Source organism: Amphibalanus amphitrite, unplaced genomic scaffold (assembly GCF_019059575.1).
Source record: "Amphibalanus amphitrite isolate SeventyFive unplaced genomic scaffold, NRLGWU_Aamphi_draft 000149F_arrow, whole genome shotgun sequence".
In the NCBI taxonomy this organism is placed as follows: Eukaryota; Metazoa; Arthropoda; class Thecostraca; order Balanomorpha; family Balanidae; genus Amphibalanus; species Amphibalanus amphitrite.
Window position 1 is genome coordinate 291,740 of NW_024881644.1, and position 27,073 is coordinate 318,812.

The 27,073-nt window shown below is 50.5% G+C and overlaps 1 protein-coding gene across 2 annotated transcripts; it reads right to left on the bottom strand.

Moving 5' to 3' along the window:
- Positions 1–5,431: 5,431 nt before the first annotated feature.
- Positions 5,432–26,445, bottom strand: LOC122382885 (thymosin beta-like). 2 transcript variants are annotated; one of them, XM_043368783.1, is made up of 6 exons: positions 26,063–26,445; positions 12,279–12,432; positions 10,245–10,358; positions 6,978–7,091; positions 6,256–6,369; positions 5,432–5,845 (listed from the first exon to the last, which is right to left on the bottom strand). In XM_043368783.1, exons 2-6 carry the CDS (start codon positions 12,415–12,417, stop codon positions 5,820–5,822), a joined length of 507 nt encoding a protein of 168 aa, XP_043224718.1. In that variant the 5' UTR covers positions 12,418–12,432; positions 26,063–26,445; the 3' UTR covers positions 5,432–5,819. The 2 variants fall into 2 exon arrangements, with proteins under 2 accessions (XP_043224718.1, XP_043224719.1); XM_043368784.1 differs by lacking the exon at positions 6,978–7,091 and having other exon boundaries at positions 26,063–26,207.
- Between the last annotated feature and the right edge of the window lie 628 nt (positions 26,446–27,073).

The window sequence follows — 27,073 nt, forward strand, 5'->3', positions numbered from 1 at the left end:
AACGAAGGCATGAAATTTATCGGGAATAATTCACATGTTAAAATAAGGCGACGTTCGAGTTTCTCAGGTTCAGTTTTTGCCCGTTTTGCTCGCTAAAACACGTGCTTGTTCGAAAAACATACTTGGAGCCAGCGTCCTTTTGAAAAAAAACGAACTATAGTGTCCAAAGTAACATTTTGTAGCTACCATAGGTGTGCTGTAAATGACGTCAGAGTGACGTCATGTCGGCCGACTTTGATGCAAAACATTAAACTATACGGCAATCGCTCTAAAGAGCTCAGTTCTTAAGCTAGATTTTTTTTTGCATGAGAGGACTCAGAAGTCAGAGTACAGAGGGCTAACAAACTGGTATCTTGGATTTTCAAGATGTCAAAATTTTTGAAAATTTTACATACAAAATCTAAAACAAATTGTTTATTTTTTATTTTCAAAAACAAAACAGGAATATATGTGCTAGAGCATATACCAATGATCTACTCTAGGAAGTTTTAGCCTGATATCTTCAAAAATAGCTGAGTTATACGCTTTATAGACAATATTTCACCGTTTCCAATTTTTTCAAATCAATTTTTCAGTACGTTCTTGACATTGTACAACAAACTAAATAGAATCGTCGTGTTTCTGAGCTCAAACTGCATCTGATCGACACCTTTTTTGTTGAAAAATTTCAACTTCAAAATTTGGCCTTTTTTAGCTTGAAAGTGACCTGACCTCAGCTATATTCAGCTGAAAATGGCCTCAAATGACACAAACGGCACTGCTTTCGAAATCTATGGCCGAAATGGATCGTAAAACATGTGTCATGTGACCGATACATCATACAAAGTTTCTGTGACCTAGGATGACCTGGCCTTGACCTGAAAAATTCGAAGTACAAGTTCGCTACCTCAGGGTATCTAAGGCATATGTCGACTTAAAATGAGCCTCATCGGACTTGTTAGCCGGCGGCCAGAGCCTAAATTGTGAACAAGCCAAAATAATAATTTTTACTTTGACCTGACCTGTGACGTCATTGGTGACCTCTAGGTCAATCAACTTAGGTTTCCTTCGACAGTTTTTCCAGGGCTATCAGAAGCTTTTGAATTTTAACGATCAGCCCAGTGGTTTCGGAGATAGGGGGAGGGGCTCTGTAGACCCCCCCCGTCAGCCGCGTTATGGAAAATACCCTGCAGTCGTGCGCGCTTGCACTTTGGTAAAAACTCGTTTAAAGAGCTCATAAACCTAAGCCGTATTTCATCGACGCTGAACTTTGTATATGTGTTTATCACAATAGTATGTACCTACTGTTGATGATGTGCACTGCAACACTGCTACACAGTGTGAAAGTAATGATGCGTGACTAATGACTATCTATCTACCATCTATAAATGCTTGTCGTAACATCACCCGCGGCGCATGCTGCTATGCTGTTCATGTACATTGTGTATTTACGGCTACGCATAATTCGTCACATACGTGCAGTGCAGTGAGTCTGTCGTTAGCGACTCGCGAATCATTTTGATGCTGAATGTGATGTTGTACGCCTGAATGTGTGAGTCGGAAATGACGCTGATAGACGCGGCGTGTTGTCCGCTATCGATAAAAGGTATTGTGTGTGACCGCACAAGCTCTACACTGCATGCGCCGTGCGCTCCATTCGTTACTGTTCTGTTTGTAAATATTTAAAATACTCGTAAGAGAAGCAGCCGAAGTGTTGCGTTATTGCATTGTTACTTGTTGCTCGTAACTTCCAGAGTTACAAGTTGCAACTTCCAAACAAGTCTTGTTTGAATGCGATAATACCTATAAGATTTGAATGTGGAAAATTTGGATGTAATATACAATTCGTATAATGTAATGTTGTTTGATGTATGTACTCCTCAACACATACCTATTGACCGTTTTCATGACGGCCATCTGGTACATATTTGGTGCAGAATTTCCACCAACCGCTCAGGCGGGCTCAGGCAGGTCTCACTTATCGAGCGCCGCCCAGTGGCCTCAGGCTGGCCTTCACCACCGGGAGTCAGATGCCTCCCAATCTGAACTATACGGTTGAATTGAACAGACTTCACTAATGGAATAGGAAAGGCATTGTTTATTTAAACAACCTCGTCTGAGGACTGGCGCGTGGTGTATGGATTTTGAGCTTCATTCAAATAGCGTCAATATTTGCATGTGCCAGCAAAACAGTCTTATCTCCTGAAGCAATAAGGTCGTGGATCTGCCCGTCAAGGCAGCCCATAGTAGATGAGTAGTTATTTTAGGCAATCTTTAATGGCGCTGATGCATTAAAAAATGCTCTTGAAATCTGGGAACGCTGTAATCGAGAAATTGTATAACTAATTTATTGCTTACTTTTTTGCGGGGAATTAAACTGACCAGGCACTAGGCAGTTCTAAGTGAGTTAACTTGCGCTCATTTGCTAGAAGGTGAAAATTGGGACATTATTATACCAGAAAATCCATAGGGTAGGGTGGGGTAATTTGAACATGTGGGGCAATTTGAACATAGTGTGAATAACAGAAAATTACGGAAAATCCATAAGTGGCATGACAACAAGACCAATGAGAGAAATTATCGTAACTAAAAGGGCTATCATATGAACGGGGTTTTAAGTTTCAGGGAATGAAGATGTTGACGCACAGTGTAAAAAATCAATTTCGCAAGGAAAAACGCCTAACAACACGTCATTACAACTTCATTGCAGCGCAAAATCTTGCATTGCTAGCGCCTAATACGCAACGGCTTTTGTTGTATAATGACCTAATCAGCGCCGTCAATCCAAGAAATTTGCTTTTGAACCCTGTTTTTTAAAATGGCAAAATAACTTTTAGCGTGGGGTAATTTGAACATAGTGTGAGAATTTGAATGAAGACAGGGATAGCTCCGAAAAAAACAACGCTCCCAGTTTTTTTTTGCCAATATTTTCGACCCAAGGCAGTAGCAGATAAGTGATGCCAGTTTTAGAAAATTTACGTCTAATATCCGTCTAATGTCCGGCATTTTTGTTGATTTTCCGTCCAAAAATGTTAAAGTCAACTATTTGTCCAAATATGTCCGAAAATTATGCAGCTATCAACACTCAAAACCGTCATTTATATTGCTTATCATGTAATTTTACCAGCCGAAAAGTGTTCATTATATTGAGATCTTAACAAGCTTTCCATTCGCCAATCAATGCTATGCACGATTACTTAATAAAAAGCGCTGAAGTGTAGCAAGCCATCGTCCAATATTGTCCAGTCTGCTACCTTTGTCCAAACAATTCCGAATTGGACATTGGACAAAATCAGAACTCCAAATGTCCAGGTTTCGATTGGCACCACTTTAACAGATGTAGTACGGTTGGGAGAGTTTTTATCGAACAAAAATGATAGACGTTCTGTTAATTGAAGAGGGGCGAATTCTGTCAACTGACCGGTGTGCAGCGTGCAGATATTGATACTCTGCAACTGTTATTTTTGCTGCTGTGTTGATTTTTCAAGTGAAGGTATGTTTAGAATTGTTCTGCGTATTTGTTTATAGGTCAAACAACATCGGTGCTGGCGAGACTATCGTTTCTATGACAGGTAAAGGCAGTATGTTCAAATTACCCCACGGTTGGGCAATTTGAACACACCGTGACTTGGTGGAGAAGTGAGGCTATGCTATTCAAGGTATGCTCGGCTCGTCCAAAAATGAGGCTTGCATGGTGAAAGCAAGTGACACTTGCGCTACTGAAGCAGTTTTTCTTGATCCAGGGTTGAACTGGAATTTGGTACAACGGAGAAGACGTAAAAATATGTTCAAATTACCCCACACTACCCTATACCTATAATCCCATGCAAATTAAATGTTTCACCTCGTTTTATTCCCCGCATACCAAAGAAACTGTCAAGAGTTCCCATGGTTCCAGTCCAGCGGTGCTGTTGTCAACATTTGGTCGGCTGGAAGATAGTAAGCTTCGTTCTTGGACTACCAGCGAGTGGGTAGAAGATGTAATAACGCCTGATACCGGGAGTTGTTGAGTTGTTTTCTGGACTGTTCTGAAATTACCGCCGGCGACGCCGCTCTGTCGCCTCTGGCGCTACCAAGGCTCGTCCAAAGTCTCAACTTACTCGCTCAGTGTCAGCCTCAGCCTGCAGTTTTCAACAAGTGTTCCTCGGTTACTGCTGCATGCTCTCCGGCATTGCCTTGGGCGACTTTTAGGGATAGCAGACTTGGGGGCACCGTGCAACAGCCGCTAGCCGGCCACATGGGTACATACAGTACGACATGCATTACCTAGCATGTTATGATGAGCTGGGACAGTGCTGCGCAGTGAAAACAGCACGGCTCGCCAGCTCCCTATTTGGAGCTTCCTTGTAAGCTGCACAGCTTAGCGATGTGAGGAGAATGAATATTTTGCCGGAGGCGTAAAACAAGCCCTCGTAAGATCCCATATAATCGTGTAAGTGCCTGCCACCAGAGCATGTGCGTAGAATAGTTGATGGTGGTGGGTACTGCTTTTAATGTAACTGAACAGAAAAGCTCCTATGCAATTTCTTATTTACACTCACCATTACGAATCCACACTGTAAGCCATTTTTCCATAGGCGCTCTGATCGCATGACGCGGCACGTTTGCTGCTAGCGAAGACGAGACGTCAACAAATCACTTCTAGTAATCGTTTTAAAATGTCCTACTCCGCAACAACGCAGGCAGCGAGACCCAAGCAACGCGGGAATTTCGCGGCGATGCACAGCAAGTATTACCCGTTCCAATCTTCTCAGTTTTCGTGCAGCATCGCCCGCTTTATCTCTCGGGGAAAGCCGCTCAGCCCTTTGCCTTTCAACTTGTAGGATTGCTTCCGACAGCCTGGCGGCGGGATCACAACATGAATAACCGCTTATGAAGATCAAGGGCTGCTTCGTTTGCGACCTTGTCAGTCCATATGGTTTCCCGTTTAAGCAAAACCGTGTTTAATTCCTCGGAAAAATAAATAGTTAAGTTTTATATGGTACAACGTTTCTTGTGGCATGATTGTAATAAATAAAAACGGTAAAATTGACCTTATGCTCATAATATCAGATAAATTAATTGAAAAAGGTCCAGAATATATTTTCGAACTTGGTTCTTCAATTAAGAAGAACCAAAGTTCGAAAATATATTCTGGACCTTTTTTCAATTAATTTATCTAATATTATGAGTATAAGGTCAATTTTACCATTTTTATTAAATAGTTAATCTCGGATGAGTACAGCCTCGCGTCACTCAGTACCTACTCCGTACTCTCGTATTCATTCTGCAAACACAGTGCAGCGGACGCTGTTGTCTTCAATCGAAGAGTTGTTAACCCCGAATAGGAACCAAAACTATGTAAATTTGTGTACCATCACACTAGTCAACATACCTACCCATGGCACGCTATGTGCAAGTGATCTGATGTGATGGCACTTAAACTTCCTTGTTGTAACCTTCCAAAAGCTCGTTTGCATTTCATACAAAATTTATTTCATAGTTCTCCGCTTCTTCTGAAGTCCGAAACACTTACAGTAACTTATACAAAGATACATATAGGAAACTTGCGACAATACAACCTAGTGTTTCGCTATCGCGCAGTGCTAAAAGTCGCGTTTGATTTTCGCTCGGCCCGCGGCCGACCCAGCAAACCATCACACGCCAAGCCTCTGCCGCGAGAGACAGCCCGTTAACTAAGACAGTGGTGTGTTACAAAAGACGCGTCGCGCGGTGCCCTTCGGTCGGGCGGTATTCACAGTGGTTCAGCTTTGGAGCTCTGGCGCCACACTGGCGCCCCTGGCGGCGCGGCGCCGAAACAGTCGACCCCACACTAATGGCAAGGAAGCACGGGAGGCGCCTTACGCTGCCTTCTCTGACTTGATATCTGCAACAGAGGATCAGATGTTAGGTTCTTAAAGACGGTGTTGTGAGCTATGTAGCAAAACATCGCATGAACAACGGCTACGGGTAAAAAAAAAGACATTGAAAAAAAAAATCATATCGCAGAGGCAGAGAGTGAACAGCACCTGATAGTACGTTTACAAAACCAACCGTTAAACCAAGAGGACAAGAAACAAAACAAAATAAGAATGATCCGATAAAGTTACAATGCTTACTTACAGCGATGAGCGAATATGCGTTAAAAATGACAGAACTGTAAGCGTTCTAGCTGTAACGACGCAACACAACTTCTTATGAAACGAGCAGCATGGGCACTCCAATCAAGCTATTTACATTATCTGCGGCACCTCCATTCTATGCGCCGACCTCTCCTGGGACGCTAGCCAGACGTACCGTCGGCGGTTGGCAGGGGGTTTTTCTCCACGGTGTCGGCGTGCTTGAGCTTGTTGGCGTCGAAGTTCTCAATGCCGTCCAGGTGGCTCTGCAGAGTTTTCTCCTGCTGGATCTCTGCAAACGTCAGCAGCACGTCAGGACAGTGGAACTGGGACACTGCGAGCGTGATGGATTAGACCGGGAGGCGGAGGTAAGGGCTATAGTGGTGGATCATAATGTTCAATTACGAATCAATCAAAGCAATATGCATAGTTGTGACACTAAAACACAGCAAAGTAACGAGTGCCTTGTTTGTATGTTATCCATAAAACCGAATGACTTCAAATCTAAAGATGTTTTTGTTACTGATCATACTATTATGCAATAGTATTGAAGTTACGAGCAGGTGCTTTGATTGTGATTGACTAACGAACAATCGAACATAGGTCAAAAGTGTAGTCTGTAAAATGAAAGGGAGAAAACGTCATATGGACCGTAAAAGAAGGCCAAATGATCTGAAATCGGGAGGCGTCAGATCCACACTCCACACACAAACATCAAGAGTCAAAACGAACGATGGGGATAGGTCAGTTCAAGTTGCAAGACACATTCACTCTGGTGGCAAACTTAGTTAACCACACTTTTTACCAGTTGACCAGCAGGTGGCAGCACCACCACCTCTAGCACCATCGACAGTGCTGCCACCTACAGCACCGTGGCCTGCCGAGGAGCCACCGCAGTACCTTCTGTGCTGGGGAGGTGGGTTTTCTCCGCCAGCGTCACCGCCTTCATCGAGTGCTTGTCAAAGTGCTCCACTCCGGAGAGCAGGTCCTGGTGGGTCCTCTCCTGCTGGACGTCTAATCAACACACAAGCCATGCAGGGTGAGCGGCAGGGCAGGCAAGTCGTGGCTACACTCGCGCAAACCAGGGCGCCAGAAGTCCAGAAAGCAGTCCGGCGAAAGAAAAACAAGCTTATGGCATAGCATGAAATCAGCATAAGGTCTAGGTGGGAGGGAAGGTTCCATTCCAAACGGGGGGGGGGGGGGGAATTCTGAAAATAAACAGCAAAAGAAAGCTGCTGGTCGAATGAGGTGAGAGGAGCAAAACATAGTTGAAGTAAGAGCACACGTGCAAGAAAACAAAAACATAGCCTCAGTGGACTATGTAGAGCCTGAATAATTTGGCAGATTGTATGCCATTGCGATATATTTCCCTACCTAACCAACGTTTACCTGAATTGCCCAATGACTGAATTTCGGCACAATTGTTAAGAATGACATAAATTTCACGAGCATGTTCCCAGAACAAGTCGCTAACAGGCGCCAGGAAGATGTGTCACAGTTTTACATCGAATCATGACAGCTTCTTCATACTCGCATTGATAACACACTGCTGCTTGCGTTGGTTTTATTACGAGCTAGCTGCGCTGGCAGACCACGCATTGGCAGCGACGCATTTCGCATTTGAGGGATTGCATCACAGCAACGCTGGATAATTTAGCTGGCTAAGTGCTGACTGCTGATGTTTCTCCTCGACCTCCGAACTTCTGACGGGGAACTTTGACAGAACTTTAGGAGCTGGCGAAAGTGCCTCATCTAGCATCGCGACGTGGAATTTCTGTCACAAATGTTGGTCTCAGCTTCGTTTTTGAAGATCATTCTGGGCAGAAACGTCAAAGCATGTGCACGCGAAGCAGTCAGCATGTGGTGAATCAAGCAGTTTTGGTCTGACGTGACTGTCGAATGACGTGCTGACTGATTTACTGATGATGACTATCGCTCACTCGGGTCCAATATTGCACAGCCTTTCATCCGGTCAGCTGGAATCAACCCGGGGAGGGATGAGTCACACGTGGACTCTGTGACAGCGCCGCACCCTTTTATCGACTCAGCTTCTCAGCCAGTGCACCCTCCCCGTCCCCCGTTAGCGATCACACTCAGAGTCAGCACCCCTGACGTCACAGCCGCCCAGACCGGACGTAGGTGGCGCGGTCGTCGGCAGGCCGCCACGAGGCAGCCGGCTGGGGCGTGGCATGCCGTATAGGGGCGCTGGCCGGGGGCCGGTTACGCCTATAGGCCCAGCGCTCATAAGGCGTCGTCTAATCATTGACACGGAGTCAGAGTGACTCAAGCCACTATTGATTTTACGCCAATAGAGTAAGCCGTGGTGGGCGACTCACTTATCGTAAATAAATCTAAGAGCGATAAGACTTAAATCCGCTGGTATTTCTCAGACGCCGGCCAATCAGGAATGTTTGGTAACACTTCAGCGAGAAGTGCGCTCGGAACCATGGCGTGCTTGATAGTCAAAGGGGCCTCTCATTGTCAACATACCGGTACCTGAGTATCCGGACTGATAGAAAGTTCCGGTCGGCTCTTTGCAGATAGGGACACGGCAGGAAAACTTATAGGTGCAACAACGAATTTAGTCATGATTCCAGTGATGTAGAAACAAGACCTGATGAGGTAGGTAAGTGGGTGCAATCAAATTATTGACACAACGCGAGCGAGACAACCGTTGCCGCTTCCTGTTTATACGAGCTTTTAACGAGAATGCGTTTTCTTAAGTTGGCAAGCCAAATACCTAGATGCTACTTTCCTTGATTCACTTCATTAACCGGCGCCCCAGTGGCGGTCTCAGCCAACTTCGCCCTAGTGGGGGGGGGGGGCATATGTTACCACCCACCTCTAACTCAAAAACTAAGAGGGATAGAAAGACGCGGTAAAAAGCAGTCGATAGCTCTCAATGCGTACGTTTGAAAGTATTTTGGTCATTTTTCACCTTAGAGCAATATTGGGGTCACCAGAGGTCATCAAAGGTCAAAATTTGCCAATTGTCATTATATTTTTCAGAAAACATGCCTCTATCTCAGGAACTATGGTAGCTAGAAAAACGCATGGAACAGCAAACGATAGCTTTTGAGCTCTTCTTTTGAAAAGGTCATTATCAATATTGACCTCAGGTCAACGGTTTAGCCTCCAGAGGGCAAAAACTCCAAAAATAGCTGTTTTTAGGAAAAGTGTTTTTCGACAATAACTTTTGACTACAAAAAGCCACGGCATTTCTATTGCCAGAATCGTGTTCCCCTCGCCGAGACGCGTCGAATGAACTATAGTTTGACATTGAAAGGTCAACTTGAAAATTTGACCTCAGGTCAAGGTCATGACCTGACCGGAAAAGGTCATGTTGCATATCAGTCGATGCGTCTCAACAAGACAAACACAATGAGACCATCCCCAGCGTTCTATCTCTTTCCAATCGCGAGTTATTGGCAAAAAACTGTTTGTAGCCTCAAGTGACCTCGGATGACCTGTCTAGAGGCTATCAGCAAAAATGACACCTTGGTCATCACGAGTGGACTAAATCATTGTGATTCTGAAATATTTGGACTGTTCCTATGCGTACACACGGATCTAGAGGCATTTTCATTTTTCTCCATTGCCTTATAATGGTAAGGTCACGCCACTGACCTGACCTTAGGTCACGGATATAAAAAATCCGAGATATACAAATTGTAGGCGCCTATAACATCATGCAATCCACCAAGTTTAAAACCTTTCTGACAAACACTGCAGGCTGGACATAATTGCAAACTTTTTTAGGCTTGGTCAGTTAACTTGACCTGGTGACCTGACCTGACATGACCTGGGGTCAAAAATTTTACACATTGTCCAAAATTGATGTACAAAAAGCTACCCTAAGCGGCGCGGCGCTACGCGCCGCGGTTTTTTATTTACACGCGAAAAACGCGACAGGGTGGTAACATATGCCCCCCCCCCCACTGGGGCGAAGGTTAAGCCGCTTCAGGACCTGGTGATCGTTTGATCAGAACACGCGGTTAGTGGTGAGCAGTGGACGACACGTCTACGCAAAACGTGAGCGTGCACGCTATTCGGTACGTTAGTTCCTACTGCACTGCACTCAGTTACGGCTCGGGTCCTGCCGAGCCCTTGGGCCTTGGCCCTCTACTCTCAAGGGTCACGTCAGGCACGCGTCAGGCCCGTGTTTACCGTCAGGCGAGGGCAGTCGGTTCTTCTCTTGTGTCTCGGTCTTCTTAAGCCTCTCGGCATCGAACTTTTCGACGCCCTCGAGCAGCGCGTTGTGCTGTTTCTCCTGTTCGACATCTGCAGAAAGGCCGCGCCGCAGTCACAACCCGACCCGGCGCCGAGCGAGACCGAGCCACATGCAGCCAGAAAAGGTACAAAGAAAAGGAAGCACAGCAAGGCAAATCATAACAGCAGAGCAAAAGGAAGGGGGTGAGTGGGTGAGCGGTGTGGTTATCGTCATTGGACCATGAACGTCTTGACACGCTATCAACATTACTGTACTGGGTACACATTTGTTGAGACGATTTGATGTTAGCTCTTCAGTATCAACAGAAAACATTCCTTTCCAAATGATATCACCCTGTCATTTGCCTCATTGATAGTATGTTTGCTGAATGATAGAAATCATGATTGGGGAGCACCACATTGATATGCAGTGTTAGCTGCCTGAATAACCAGCGAAACGAAAACCATTTAACTTAGGCTGTTAAAAGTATTCGAGCCTCGGCATACTATTTTGAAGTTGTGAACTTTTGAGTTATAATTCAAGGAATGAGAAGGATAAAAGGGCATGAAAACATACGAAAAAGCACAGCGATTCGCAGCAAACTACAAACAGCAGAAGTGAGTCATGCTATACAGTTGTAGCACAAGCGCTCTAGATACCCCTCCCCCATTCACACACACGCACACATTCCGTCATGATAGGTCTCAATCAAAAATCCTCTCAGCTCATTCAGGCCCTGGCTTCACCTCGGTCTTTCACCAGAGGCCAAGTTCAAGGACCCGTTTACTACCGACTGTTGCGCCGGCCCTGTCACTGTCGGTTGGATCTGCGCGGCGGTTCTGGCGCTGTGAGGACGAGCTGTGACCAGTACAACTGCGCAGCAGAGGCACCCGGAGCTGGACCGGCCCTCAGCAAGGCCGGCCGGACCAGGGCCGGACCGCGCGGCGCAGCAGCCGGTAGCGGCAGCGACCCCGCGCGGCGCGAGCCACATACACAGCCGGGGCGGGGCCGCGGCGGAGGTTCAGCGCAGGCGCAATGTGCAAGGTTGTATTTATAGAACGAGATACCAAACACGGTTTGGAAAAAGTTTGTACTAACCACACTAAAAACTGGTTTGCTTGTTACAAACCAAAAATGAACCGGCACGAGAATTTAGGAATTCGTGACGTCCAAATAATCCTTTTGGAACTCGTATCACGTTTTTATTTCCAAACCTGGATGAGCCACCCGATAGGCAGCTGTGCAATGTTGATTCCCTGCGGCACCACGCCGCGATGCGCTGCGCCCTTCTGCGCACTGGAGCGCTGCAGCGCGGCCCGCGCGCATTATCAATCAGGCGAACATTTCCGTTTTCGGGAGGGAGCAAAAAGCGCCGCCGCGGCTAGGGGAGGCCCGGCTCGGCGGCCGGCGCTCTGTGGCCCGTTTTTGCTGCGCCAGTCTCCGTCTGTATTTGGGTCGGAATAAAAACCGTCCGGCTCTGTGGCGCTGCCTGGCGGCGAGCGCGACCAGCCCTCTGCAGAGGCGTGCTGTTGTTGCCAGACGGGCGAACTGGCGCGAGACGATGACAAAAGGGCATCGAACGGCGCCAAAGGCGGCACCGATCGGAGGGCAAGGGACGACCCGTGACCTCTGACCTCTGGCAGAGGCTTCGGAAGAGGAGGAGTAGAGGTCGCAGGGGACGGACGGTGATGGAGTGACTACGGCCATGCGGACGAGTTGTGGAGAGGTCAAGAAAGGTCACCACTCAGTAGAGATGAAAATAAATGAACAGGACAAATAGGTGCGGAGTATGGAGTGAATAAATAATGAAAAGAACAGATCACAGTGAAGGATGCCGAAAATATAAAGCCAGGTTTGTTTTATACCTGTAAGAAAAAACTCTGGCTGACGTGGTCCCGTGAACAAAAACTTTACCTATAGGTCACATGTAGATCAAGAGTCAGATATGCGTCACCTTATGAAATGTCACGGGTTCGAGACTCGTCACTCACCCTCCTTGGTGGGGAGCACCACCTTCTCCTGGGTCTCAGTGTGCTTCAGCTTGTCCGGGGTGAAGCCCTCCAGTTCGGACTTGACGTTCGGCGCCACCTTGGGCAGGTCCTTCAGGGTCGGGCTGGTCGGGGCGGCCATCTTGGTTTAGCGAGTCTGAAACACAAGAAACATAACGTTAATGTTGGGCCTTTCGACACATCTCATCCGTTCCAATTTTTAGGTCGTAACATTTCATTATTTTTGGTGTGGCAGCATTTTTTCCTGAGCTAAGAAAAGTCGTTCACCCATAATTAGGTAGATGCATATTTGGCTTGACAATGTCCTACCAAGTAATTCTGGCCAAGCCATCCCAAATTCGTCACTTGTTTCTTTTCACCACGGATATTCGATTTTCTCACAGTACCTACACCAGCAAATCGTTCTGAAGGATTTCTTGATCTAAAATAATGCATTGCCAATACCCGCTGAGCAAACCGATTGCCTGCTTAACCTCTTTATTGACCATCGGCTAGGTATGATTCCAGACGACCTTTCGTGCCGCCAGCCTTGGTGGCCAAACCTCACCCAGGTAATTACTTTGAATTAAGTGACCCATAAACCACGTCGGATCCTCCTGTAGGTCTGTCTCTGGCTGACCCTCGGCCCCACCCTCTCCGGCGTCCACTGCACTGGCCATGCAGTGGACACGAGCCTTCCTCATCATTACTCCAAGCACGTTCGGGACAGCACACCTCCTCAGACGGACGAGAAAAACCCCTCGCCGCGACCCGGCCCTCTCCATTGTGAGGCCCACCGGCGTCAACCCGGGTCCGCGCCGCAGCTGTCGCCTGCGGCAATGGTGGCGCAGCGGCGGCGTCTGCGGCGCGGCCGGTGGGGCGCCATATGGGAGCAGGTTTCGACAATGGAGAGCCCTTCTCGGTGGTCGCCGGCCGTCGACCGATGCTGTTGTCAAGGGCCGGTGAGTCAGACGGTTCGAACGCCGACGCCGACGGGGCGAAAGTGGCGCGCTATCGACGCGTCGGTGACGACTGGGGACGGTTTGGTATTCAGTGGTGGGCGGCGGTGAATGACACGCCAACCGGAATGCCAAACTGTAGTTTTTACGTTTAAACTCAATACCGCGAGATTGCGGAACAGCCAAGGCCACATGAGAAGGATCAGAAATTAAATAACTAGCATCAAGCGGACAATAAATCTTGCTAATAAAGCCAATACTAGCTCCAGATTAAAAGCCTGATAGACGACGGGGTCCGAGCTTGCACTCGGGGCGTGGCAGTCAGTGCCGCCTGCCGAACACCACCCTAACCCCAGCCACCCTGCCCTAGCCCCAGTCACATAGGTACCCTCCCGCTGTCCACAGCCGGCGATCGACTGAGGTCACGGGGGTGACATCAGCTGTCCGGTCAGTTTACGGCCGGCTGTCAGCACTCGGCATGGCGGTCCAAACAGCATTCCGCTCCCGGACACACTCATCGGGACGACCATTTGATAGTCAGGAGAACTCATTCCGTGAGTCAGGCTACCGTATCCGAGGAAGTCAGAGCCAGAGGGTCTAACCAATGTAGCGACGTCTCCTAATGCAGAATCTAGAAAGATTGGAAAGACGGCTGCCAACAAACGGCGAAAGGACATTACCAAGAAAGATAACGGTCACCAAAGACCAAAGTCCCGTTCCGATTCATACGGAACCGAATTACTATAAATTCGGAAATACGAATTATTCACATCAAAGCCAGTTTTACCAGCGGCACATACGGAAGTGCGTTTGAATTGGTCACTCGTCAGGACCCGCAGGAGCAGCGGTTCTGCCTCCACGTCACCAGACAGCGGCCAGTACCCGTAATATCGCAATTACCGATAGCGGCGTGCGTAGTTACGCTGCGATTACGGCGCGGACGTGACTCACCGGTAACCGTTACGGTAGTTACGCCACTTACGCAACGTAATGAGGCAGGCGGAACAATAAACATCAGACTGGCAGCCAACTTCTGGACGGACGGACAGCAATCAAACCGACTGGAAATGTGAGAATGATTGTTTACCCAGCTCAATGCTGGGCTTACTTATTCCCAATACGACAGCCTCGCGTCCTAAGAAGTCAATAAACAAACAGAATGGCGTGCTGCGTGTATAAAATTATGTACTAAATTTACCACAGCAAAGACCGTGACCACGACTATGCTGGGACGTGATCGGCTGTTTGTGAGTCCGCGCCTCTGCGCCGCTCACCTACCAGCGACCTTCAGCTCCCTGCAGGCTGCAGCCCGCTCCGCCGCTCTCGCGGCATTCCTCCGCGTGCCCGCTCGGATACAGGCGAGCGACACGGAGAGAGGGAGGGGAAGGGAGAGAGGGACGGGGGAATTTGTGCGTGGCGGCGGGAGGGAGGATGTTTTTGTGTAAACCGGAACTAGCTGCTGTCCTATTTCTCAAACAAATGTGAGCGTATCACATTATTCGAGCTCCGCAAACACAAAACATCGCCGTGCTTGCGGTCTCCAGTTCCACCCTCGTCTGCCAGCGATATTTACTGCATGGCTGCCGCGGCCCGCCGGCCCCATTAAGCCAAACAGCCGTCGCCGTCTCCAACTGCTACAACCGTCATCACCACCATCACCGTCACTGACGTCACCGTCACTGACGTCACCGTCACTGACGTCACCGTCACTGACGTCACCGTCACTGACGTCATCGCCGTGCCCGTCACCGTCACCTCAGCAGTCCCATCGTCTGTCGGCAGTCATCCACCATCGCCGCGACCGCCACCAGCCCCTGCCCGAGCCAAGCCAATGCAACTGATCTCGATTAATCAACTCCCAGCCCGCGGCCGGCCGATCGGCCGCAAAAACTGGCCATCCCAATCTGGTGGCAGCGGGAGGCGGCGGCCGCAGCCGTGCGGCCATATCTGGGATGGGACCGACTGCACTGTAAGGCTGGCGCAGCCTCTCCAAACTAGGAGGGCTCGGTGGGTCGGAACGGGATGTCCGGCAGAGACCGAATACGAGTGCGATTTGGCAACGAGCTATCGCGGCCTAAAATATCGGAAAGGGTTGAGGTGAGGTGAGAGCTAGGCTATATTGGGATCGTGCCGTGCCAAATATAGGCGACTGACACAGAAACAGAGCCATTGCCAAATTGCCGTGACAATCCTTTCACACGTCGTGAGGCAGGTCCGAAGTTTGAATGCATGTGGCAACAATGGAACAGCGACAGCTCGGTGAGAGTTTCGTAGTTCGACAGTCGTGCGCTGGGGCGAGTGACCGACTATTGAATAATCATATCAATAGCACGCGTGGTTACTGCCTAACGTGCCGATAGTAAAAGTCACGGATGGTTTCGAAATACGTTTGATTGCCCGTGCGAGTTGTGCAACTTATTAAATTTGGGACTTACGGATGTCAAAATCAGAACAAAAAGAAGTTAGTCCCATCATTTTTTCGAACTATTCCGCCACCCATTTTGGATTCATGAAGACTGTTTTCATAGTAAGCCAATGCTACTGATATTTCACTGCTTTTGATTGGAAATGGACTTGTAATGGAATTGTACCCACCAAACTATTTTCGGAATCCGTCACCTCGAGACGCACTCGGACCGGACTGACTCACTGCCTCACACACGTCGGACCGGACCAAATACGGCCGGTCCATCGGTCCGCCGGGGTATCGCCGTATCAGGCAGGAACTGGCCATGGCAGCGGGCGCGGCGGGGGGGGGGGGGGCGTACTGACCAGGCCCTCGCTGCCTTACTTGGCGTCGGTCCACGCTGCCGCGTCCACGACTGGCTGCCGGCAGGGCCCCGGTTAGACGCTGCTTATAAGGACCGGGCGGCGAGGGCGGCAGGCGGATGGACCGATTTCCGCCGTCAGCACCAGTGTTCTAAACAACGCTGGTCTGCTGGGTGATATTCTAACCCTACTTTAGAGTGGAAATGGGCCAGCTATAATACCTAGAACTTTCCATTCCTCGCCAGTATTCCGTGACACCTCCAGTGTAAACTCCGGCGTCCATTCCAGCTAGCGTGACCGGCATTCAGTAAGTACTCATTTTCCGGGGTCTGCCATTGTGCCTGTCCACCGGACTCTGAGGTCTCAGCGCTGGTCGTTTTATGGGACTGGTCAGACTCACTGACCATCTCAGACTCGTCAGTCATCAGTCACCGGTCCCGTACAGTCAGTCCGCAGTCGCCTGTAGATTACTCGCGTGACAACTATTTCGAGCACCTGGTGTGGATATAGGATGCGCTGGAATCGGACCACACGGGACAAGAGCGCGACAGATGTTGGATTAATTTTCTCGTTCTGTAACTGCCAGACTCATCTAGATGCGCATCATCATCTCTAATTATAGTCTTCTTTGGTTAGTCGAAGATCGAGATAAAAAACTATAGCACAAGTCTATTCCACCTTTTCACGGATCTCACGTCTCACGAAGCACGTGCTTGCCACGTGTTACCACGTTTTCAGCACGGGATGAGCGGTTCCACGCGGTACGAGCTGACTGGAACGCCCAGTAACAGATGGCAACAGCTGGTAACAGATGGTAACAGACGGGGCGGAACCGATGTTGGTCGGATAGCGGACGCGCCAGAGGTGACGACAGACGAGAGACCATGCACCGGCGCCTCACCGGCAGCGAATGGAGGGGAAAACGGCGGACGAAGAACGGAAATAGACAGCGAGAAGGGTAAAAAGGCGATCAACAAATAGTGCATGGGAAAACAGACGGAGGGCAGACTGTTGCGGAAAGTAAGCTTGGAAAACACGACGGTAGACCAGTTGTGGAGAAAATAGAAGCAATGATCCGCCGGTCATGAACCTGGGCCGGCATTCCGATCTAACGAATCAACGGACTAAACCGACTCCATCCAGATAACGCATTAATTTATGGATCAAATAATGAACCCCTCCGGTGGTTCCTATACCCCGAACCGCAGCATTGCATGCATTCCTTAATGATGAAATATTACAATTTAGATGACTCGATGTTCCATCAATTCTCTCAGCAAGATCTGGAACAATAAATGATCATAAATGACCCATTACCATTCCAACTGAGCGGAAACGTCTCCTACCCTGCCGTTAGATTTAGAGTGAAGCGACCATTTAGGTACTGACCATCCCCGCTCCACGGCTGGCCATTTTCTCCGCCACCCGCTGCTCTGCATCGTCTGCAGTGATCTTCACGCAGCGTGACGGTCACTGGAGAGTGCAGAGCAGTTCAGTACGCCCGGCGCCAGTGCTCTGCTCTCGTCTACTGCTCTCTACCTCTCATTGATTGCCTCGGCAAGTTCCCACACTTTGGGCATCTTTATCCACTCGCTGCTTCTACTATTTCTTTGTCTACCCTCCTATTCTCCTCCTTCTTTCGCTCTCTTTCCTTTTCATATAACAACTCTCTCTCTCTCTCTCTCTCTCTCTCTCTCTCTCTCTCTCTCTCTCTCTCTCTCTCTCTCTCTCTCTCATTCTCTTTCCTCATTGCAGAAGAGAGGGCAGGGGACATTCTTCCAAATTCTGCATCTCTCTCCCACACTCTCCTCCTCTTCTACTCCACCCTGCCTCTCATCCTCTGATGAGTCTGCCCAACGGTACCAGCGCCGCCGTCTGGCGTCATACACCGTCCAGCAGCGGTCAGCAGCTGCTGAGCCGTCCACCAGCAGCTGCTGGACACCTGCTGGACATCTGCCGACCTTCAGACGGTCACTGGCCGCCGCAGAATAATCTCAGCCTGCCCTCCCGGCGCCGAGACCGGTTCGACACGGTCTGCCGGGTCTGCAACGGCACCGACGGCATCGACGGTCCGCAGCGGGGTAATGCCGGTCGGCGGACGAACGGTCCGAGTGGACTGACCACTGACTAGAGACGGCAGATGGGGGAAGTTCGGAAACGGTGGAATGGGAGGCTGGCCTTTATGTCAGCGGTAATGGTCATGTCTGACAGAGATTGGCATGTCTGACTTGACGGCATTTCCGCCAGTGAACCATGCAAGTCTGCAGTGCAGTAAGTGTATATCTGACAGAAGTTGTGTTTTACTTCAGAAGCTAATAACTTATTGCTAAATACCGCATTTTCAACTGAATATCGGTACTTAAATCACTTATTTGAGCCATGATCATTTGAAATGGCCACCGGGTCCTAACGGTGAACTGGACCACATTCTACAGCTGGATATGCCTTTGGAATGCAGCGCGACTGGCATTTATTTAAATATGCTCCCGTTTTATTTTGCAGGCGTGACCGAGCATAGCGGGGCCAGACAGTGGATCCAGGTCCAAACCAGGTCCACACAGTGAATCCTGGTCAGTAAAGCAGTTCCCAGAAGACGTTGCATGCAGTGCACTCAGCATATCGAAATGGCGCGGTAGTGCACCATGAACTAACTGGGCCACTCTTGATTGTGTTTGAAACTGCCTACTGTTAAATGTATACCATATTACGCTTCGGCAATATTGCATACCTTTATCCTATATGAAATGCAAGAGGTATAAAACACTATTTAAATATTTATCAATGAATCAGGCATCAGCAATTAGTCATAACATTTTACCAGGCTGCCAGAAGACCTGGGGCAGCGCAGCGCCGGATATTACATAAAATCCGGTTACGAACACCGCAGCCTGCACTGCACATAGAACGATTTACGAGAAAACCGGCTTATGGAATTACAAATTCTCGGACCACCGAATTAATTGAAACTTACCAGACCGGCTACTTGACTGGCAGCATCTCTGTGTGACATTCCCTGCCCTCCGAGCTGAACTGGTGAAAATCGATACCCGACCCAACACCCCACTGACACACCCGGCACCAGCCTTTCAACGGGCCCACGCCGGCGAGGGGGATGGACTCGAACACCCTCCCGCTCCAAATTTACACAGTCGCCGGGTCAATGCCCTCGCAGGCGGCTATGGCACCCCATAGCCCCTCTGCCGTCGGCCGTCAGTCCATGTCCGGGTAGAAAAAAGGCGGCAGGCGCGTGGTGGTGAGTCAGGTCCCGGGGAGGGTAGACGGGGAGAGGGAGGGGGTGGCAGCTGTCTGACACGAGGGTAGAGCGACAGAGAGAATTAGCTCGGCATACAAAGGCCGGCTGGCACGGATAAAACGGTCCAGTTCCGAGAGGAAGGGCCAAATGTGGCGTCCAAACGCAACTGAAAAGGCTGAAAAATCGCTCACGTCACGTGGATGCAGGGGAGATCACGTGATCTGAGGGTAAGGGTAGAGGAGTACGCGATTTGCCCTGAATAGATAAGAACTAATGACCACTTCGAGCTTCTCGGCTATTCATATATCATATTCGACGGTTATTCAAGGCGCAGCTGGAGAATGCTACATTTTGGCGCCGGTATCATACATGTTTAATGGCTTCAAAAGACGGCAATTTTTCTTCTGATCTTTTATGTGTAATCTCCACATCCAGAAGAAAACACAAAGTTGTTCTTGCTTGTGACAAGACTAGCCCAACTTGGCGCGCTCAGGAAGCATGCTTTAAGTCATCCCCAAAACTCAAATGCGATTTTAAACTTAGCGAAACGAAATGCGGAAACTTCGTAGGACTCGACTTCACGAGTGGTCTGAAAACAAGGCCTGCTCATCTCAACACAAAGTCTGGCACCAAAGACCGACGAACAAAGAAGCAGATCTGACGCATCCCATTTGAAGCACAAGTTTGGCTCTGCTGGCCTCCAAGACATCACGAGTCATCGGTAAACAGACTTTGTAAGGCCGAGAAGACAGCCAGCTTTGTACTCGGGAGTCAGAGTCAAAGATAGGCATATCGAGCCACGATCTCCGATCACCAAACACGTCAATTTCTCCGAATAGGGCCAATCGACACCTGTCATCGCTCTTCCGATCGCACGGACCCAATTTAGACCTGATGACGTTTTCAAAGCGATATCGCGACCGAACGGGAACCGCGAAGGACCGACAACCAGAGTGGTCCGTCAGCCTCTCCGGTCCACAGTGATCGCTCGCTGGTCCGTCAGAGACCGCTCTCTGGACCAGCGGTCGCCCTGGTCCATCTAGGGTCGAGAGAGCCATGACGGTCAGCTCACCAACTCTAACCGGATCCACGGGGGTTGGGTCGAACGGGGTCGGCTTTGTTCGTGACCAGGTCACCGGCCGGTGCAGTGTGGGAGGCGCGATAGGCTTGGAAGGGGGGCGGCGCACGGACACTCTCGCCGGTAAAGGGTCACTGCTGGCGCCGGGCCACCGCTCGGCAGTGCAGCGACCCGCGAGGTTATATATCAATTATTTATTAAGTTATTTATTCATATTTAGCTACTTACGAAACAGGGACAGATATTTTATACAGTTGACTGGACACTGAAAAAATACTGCTATCAGAATGCTGGTTTATCGAGGCGGTCACTGATGCCGTAATTGCAAATGCGTCGGCTTAAAAAAAAACATTATAATCCGATTAACTTGAACCACACGTCAATGCCCAAACGTCACAAAGACCGTCGTAAAGATATGTACTTGCAGTCCATGCGTCACGCCGCCTAACCCCAGCCACCACGATATTGTCTTCAAATAGTCTCCGTACTAAGCCGCACATCCCATGCAACAGGCCAGCAGCACCAGCCGACCTTCCTATCTGCTTCCTCTGTCACACCGAGTACGGTCTGCAGCAGCAGTTCCCCGGATTTCCGGGGCTCTTCTCCATCGCCTCCCGTGTCGCAAGAAGAACGAACCAAGACCCTGCCCGTGGCGACGGACGATTGGCGTGATAGGGGGACGCGCCGCTCCCCTGTGGCTCACCCTACGTCAGCTGGAGCCGCCGCGGCGCGGGACCTCAGTATGAAAGCACCCGGTCGGCGGCTCGGCCGAGCCGGCATACAATGCTGTCTGACGGGTGCTGACGGCAGCCGTTGGGTCGGGTGGCTCGCTGTTACCGGACTCCCATCGCGATACAGGGCGATACAGAGCTGGGCGAGACCGGATCAGTGGCGAGGTCGGTCGGCACGTGCCACGTGCTGTTGTTGTTTTCAGTGGTACGCCCTGCCGCTGTTCGCAGGTATGCCGTGCCGTGCTTTGTGTTGGTGCCACGTCATCGGCCGAAATCGAGCCTCGCCCGGGCGTGGAGCCGGTCGCTGCGCGCGTGGTTACACCGGAAACACCATCCTAATTGCAATTCGCACCGCCGGCTGCATCGTCCGATCGCACATTGCAGCGAATAAATGCAAGCTGCAGCGCGGCGTGGCGGAGTGCACACCTGTGACCAAGGTGCACGCGAACGGCTATGAATAGCCGTTGCCGGGGATCCTTTGATCCTGCACTCCCCCGCGGATTGGGGGATGTCGTACTCGTGCTATCCGGATATACAGCTCCAGTCGGGCAGTCCGAGCTGATTTCATCGGCGCTGTTTTCGACGGATGCGGCCGAACGGCGCGTGCTCACATCTGTTTGGACAACTGCCGCCCGAAAGGCTGGCGTTGCGTAACCCCATCAAGCTGACTGGCCGTTTCAAAACAGCCCTGATGCAACGCACACTGGCTGGCGCGTCGCCGCGGCCCGCAGCCATCATAGTGCGCCAGACGAGCATCCGGACGCCTCCGGCCTTGTGCGGTCAGCAGACAGCGCCGGCGCCGGCGGAGTTGGAGGAGCTACGGTCATGTATACAAACGGCCTACCACAAGCCGAGACGGTGTTTGGGGAAGATAAGAGTTGCTGGCTTGGTTTATGACTCCCTTGACACACCTAACGCCACATCTGCGTCGCTCCACGCTCCTGACAAAGCCAGAGCGCCCGCGCTGCCACGTCGCGTCGCACACGCCTGGCGTTTGGGCAGTTTTTGTCACGTGTTGCTGTCAGCCACGTTTACCACAGTCGACGCTAATGCCACGTCGCACAGGGATCGGAGTCTAGACGAGAAAAACGTCATCTGACTGCAGCATGGCGGTACCGTGACCGTTGCGATTGCTCGAGATGAGAGAGATGTATTAGACGTAGCCGACGGCCACCCAGGGTGACTTTGAAGTGTCCGGTTCCGGCGCGTCTTTCGCCAGTGGCTGGGGACTAGCCATCATCACACCGGGGGAGCAGATGAGAGGAAAGGAGAGGGGAGGAGAGGAGAGGAGAGACAGCCGGTGGGGCTGCCCCAGTCTGCAGCGTTACAAAGCGTGGGATGGTGCACTGGTAACTGAGAGTCCGGTGGGGTAGGGGACAGAGACAGGACGATCGTGTTCCGTGCAAAGCCAATCGCTCACCGTTGACAGTGTATGAATATACAGTGATGGGAGCAGCGATGCCTTACAAGTTACATGTCACAACGTTGTGACTTTCAGAGCCGCCAATGTGTGGCTTCAGAAAGGATTAGAAGCTATAAAGAGAAGGCACGGGTATTCTGTGAGACAAGCCTCAAGTTACCATTGGCGAAAACAAATCGAAGCAAGCTAAATAAAACAAAGAAATGTTCCAAGCTGCCCAACTCATGTGCCCAACGACCCATCCAAGCCAGATCCAGCTGAGGTCCAAACGAGGTCCAACCGAGGTCCAGCCGTCCCCCGTGGCCGCCCAGGTAGTTGACGCTGCGTTTGTATACGTGGGACAGTCAGCGACTCACATTACTACCAGCGAGGTGTCGCTGCCTGGGAGCCGGAGCCTACACGCTGGTACTTACATACAGATACTCGTACAGCTCGGCGTCGACGGGTCGGTCAGCCAGCCAGACCGGGCCGGCCAGGCTGGGAAGGCCGGGCCGGCAGCTCACTGCATTCCAACACTGACACGGCCCGCTGGGGTAGTGGGGAGAGTTGGGGAGAGGGGAGGGGCTACTGCAGGAGCAGAGGAAGGGTGCTGAAGGGCTGACAAGAACGGGGCGAATGAAGTGGACAGAGAGCGAGGGATGGATACAAAGAGAAGTTGCAAAGATAGAAGGAATATGCATGCATAAAATTTATTTTAGCGCAAGGAATGGGTGGAAGGGAGCGTTTAGCGTTAAAATGCGTAGATCTTACGGCGGTTAACAATAAACAAAGCGAAACCTCAGAGACAAAGGGCAAAAGAAAACAATGGAGGAAGAGCGGCGTGCAGTGGAGAGATAATGGGAGGACTGCGAACAACGCAGAAGCCACAGCCACAGGTAAAAGACTATGGAAAGTCTATGGACCGGTGTCTATGTTATGAAATGTTCGGATGCCGTCTGTAAGTACCAAAGCCTTGCCGTGGACGCCAGAGCTGAGCGTTTGCCACATGCGATACTGGTGGAAAACCGTGAACCCACCATGGCCGCCGGGCTCGGTATCAGCTGTGGTCTCCCCGTTTCCGTTCGAGCCCCCACCAACTGCGGCCCGGAGGCCACAAGTTGATGTCTGCGGCTACGGACTGGTCGCCACTGTGCCCCGTGACCGTGCGGCCAGCGCAGCAGTCGGCGCTGATACATAGAGCCGCGTCGTCAGCGGTTCACGTTATGAGTCAACTGTATGGTGATTCAACGAGGAACGGGCGGCAGCGGCGGCGGTGGATATCGGGGTCGAGCAGCCTCAGGCACGCGGCTCGACATTGGAGCCCGGGGCGCCGCGCCGGCTGGACGCCCGGGCGCCGCCGCGCCGAGTGACGCCCGGAAGCGGTCAGCGTCACGGCTACGTCACGGCGTCACGGTCCGTCCGTCACGGTCCGGTTGTCACGGCCGGACGGCGGCTGAACATGTCCGTTTGCTGACCGTTGACAAGCTGACGCGCCGCTCGCCAGCTGACGGCCGCCCGGACGGGCTCAGGCACGCGGCGGTGAGCTGGTCCTGGTCCGGACCAGCGCGGCGGGGCTCGCCACCCGGACCGGACCGGACCGGACCGTCGTTTGGTCCAGATGGTGACGAGACCAGGAATTAGCGATACAAGCGGACTACATAAAAATGAATAGACGGCATATCTAAACTACGTGGGTGGAAAGGAAAGGTCACATTCGGAGAATCTGACGAACACATGGTGTTCAAAGGAGAATGCAATGCAACAAAGGAGACAACCAGCCAGTCATAAGCCTTAGCCTGGACATTATCTTTTACACAACTCGGACTAAACATATTGTTTACTGCCCAATGCCGAACACAGAGTTAACTCTGTCGTTAGACTGCACATCTCCCTTTGCCAAGGACAAGCCTGGGACCATAATCAGTTCGTTTCCCTGGCCTGGGAGGATGAGCGAAGTATAGGTCGGGGTCACTTCCAGTACCACGACCCCTGTGCTACCCTTTGCCTTCCTCTTACTTTTCTCTGTGCCTCTCAGCGTGTCGGGACCAGAAACCCACAGATAGACCAGTGCTAAGACTGGAGGCGAAACTGGTCGGCTCCTTCCTTTGCCATCCAAAGATAATTGATCGTCCAGCCGTTCAATGTGACCTCCACCGGCTCAACTCGTGGTTGCAATGCACTCTCTCGGCAGTCGTCGGGAGCATTTACATCTCGTTTCTGACCCAAACCAGACCCGGCACAGATAAAGGAACGGTCTGCGGTACAAAGAGCCGAGAAGATCCGCTCTCCGCGAGCTAAATAAATCCGCCGCATACAAAGAACAAAGAGATAAGCTTCAAAGTATCACGAATGCTTCTGGAAGAGCTGGATGAAGCACAGCAGACCGCAAATGTGGATAACTGAAATGGGACGGCCAGCCACTCTCCGGAAGGCGTCCGAATCAGGGGGGGGGGGGGCAGCGGAGACGGCGGGAGGGGGGGGGGGCGTCTGAAGCCGCTTCCTACCACGGCACTTCCTGTTGCGATAGTGTCCGTGGCGCCGCGGTGGCGCTGCACGGGGCAGCTGCGGCGAACATGGCTGCGCCCAAAGCCGGCCACGAGGTGCCGGTCGGCCGGCCGCGCCCCTCGGGACCGCATCGATCCCGACACGACGGTCACGTGATCTCGAGACGGCCGCACGCCGTCGGGGTCACGGGCGTGGCGGCGGGGGGGGGGGGGGGGTCACGGTGGGGCTGAGCTCGGCCGTGAGGGAATGAGGCCCTTGTATATCGCTGGGTGTCTTGCCATCTTGTGTCGCGATGCGTAAACAACAAAGGGATGTCTCGGTCAAGCATAAAGAAAGAAGCTCACCATAATCGGTAATGCGAGACAACGCCCACCAAAACGTCCCCAATCCGTATAAAACAATCCATTACGGGTCGCATTGGGAGGAATGAGACTGGAAAATCAAGGCTGAGGTCACTCTAAACATTTACCTAAAGCGAAATTGAAGACCGTGAAACTCAATCAACAAACAATGAATGTGCTACAGCTGCAGAACTCAGAGTAACATGACGAGGAATATATATTCCACAATGAAGTTCAGCATAAGCGCCTGCCCGTCAAAACGTCCCGAACGTTGAAGGTCTTCCGACGGTATCAACAGAGGAAAGCGGAAAGTTTTCCTCAATAATGGAATTTCCTGACGTGTCATGATGCAATTCTATATTTCGAACTGTGTCTTGACTTAAACATAGCACAAGTTTGATACGGTGCCGACAACTGCTGCCACACCCCCAAGGGACTCATACTATGACTAAGTCCGACGGAGATCCAATTCGTTATAAAACGAAAGGAACTCAAACTTAGCCCAATGGGCGAAACTCAACAAAGATACGTTTCATACGGACATGTAAATGTGAAAAATGACATCATATTTGCATGTCAGCCAAAGACGTTCTTTTCTCTTCTCGGAGACGTTTTCTGGACAAACAATCGTTGCTTTGAATTAAAGCAAGATAAACAAGCACTCATACTAAAACGACCGAATGACTTGATTGCAGGAAGAATGACCGACCGAAGGAAGTTATAAACAAACCAGCTAGCACAGCCGGACTTACTTGTTCAGGAGTCGGGGCACCTCACTTGCAAAAGCTGCGGACGCGACTGGCAGGGATACCGGCAGCGTGGAGAAAGCTGCTTTAGGTTCCCGCCTACTGAGTCATTCTACCGGCCGGCAGCCGCCGCCGCCGCCAATCAGCGGCCAGTGTAGCCTGCTCTACCGTAACTGGTGGAGGGCGAGGCTCAGAGGCCGCCGGAAAATTAAATGACTGCACCGTTGACAAAAAGTTGTAGCCTTAGGGTATGACTAACGGTAAAACAGGGTGACGCGAATCAATAAACGTACACTACCGGCCAATGCAGTCGAAAGAACGGTTTATAAATGAAACGTCTGTCCAAAAGATGCGGTGCTATAATATCGGTTAAAAATAAAATGTAATAGGTATGTTATCCACTAACAGGATGGAAGCTTCAACTCAACTACTTCAGGGCGTCAGGGAGAGCAGACACCGCCCCCCCCCTGCTGTTTTTGTGAAGACTTGCTTTTTAGCGACTAAAACTTATAACGTTGAAAGGGACAGTGAATATGATCCCACTTATTACGCCCACACGTCACATAGCCATTACTTACAGCACAGAATACAGATAAATGAAGTACTACTGTTATCTGTGCTTACAGCTATGAATGAACATATATCAGGCTTTTAATTTTATGCGTAGTATAGTGTATGCAGTGGTCTTTGATACAGCCTAAGAAGATCAAGTCTAAAAACGTTTTCAACTTCTTAAATGATATGTCTACCTACTTTAACCCGCGCCCCGTAGGGGGGGGGGGGCGAAACGGCCTTCCCTGTCCTTTTCGGTCGATATCTCCTAAACCGCTTCAGATATCGCCACCAAACTTTCAGGACCCCTCCGGGCATCAATTTTACACATTGTGACCAAAAATTTTCCAGAGGCTATGATAGGTTGGCCACAAATGACGTCAGAATGACGTCATGTTCTGTCATTTTCGACCGAAAAAAGACCTTCGCGAGAAGACCTGTCAGGCCTACAGCTTTGAAGATACA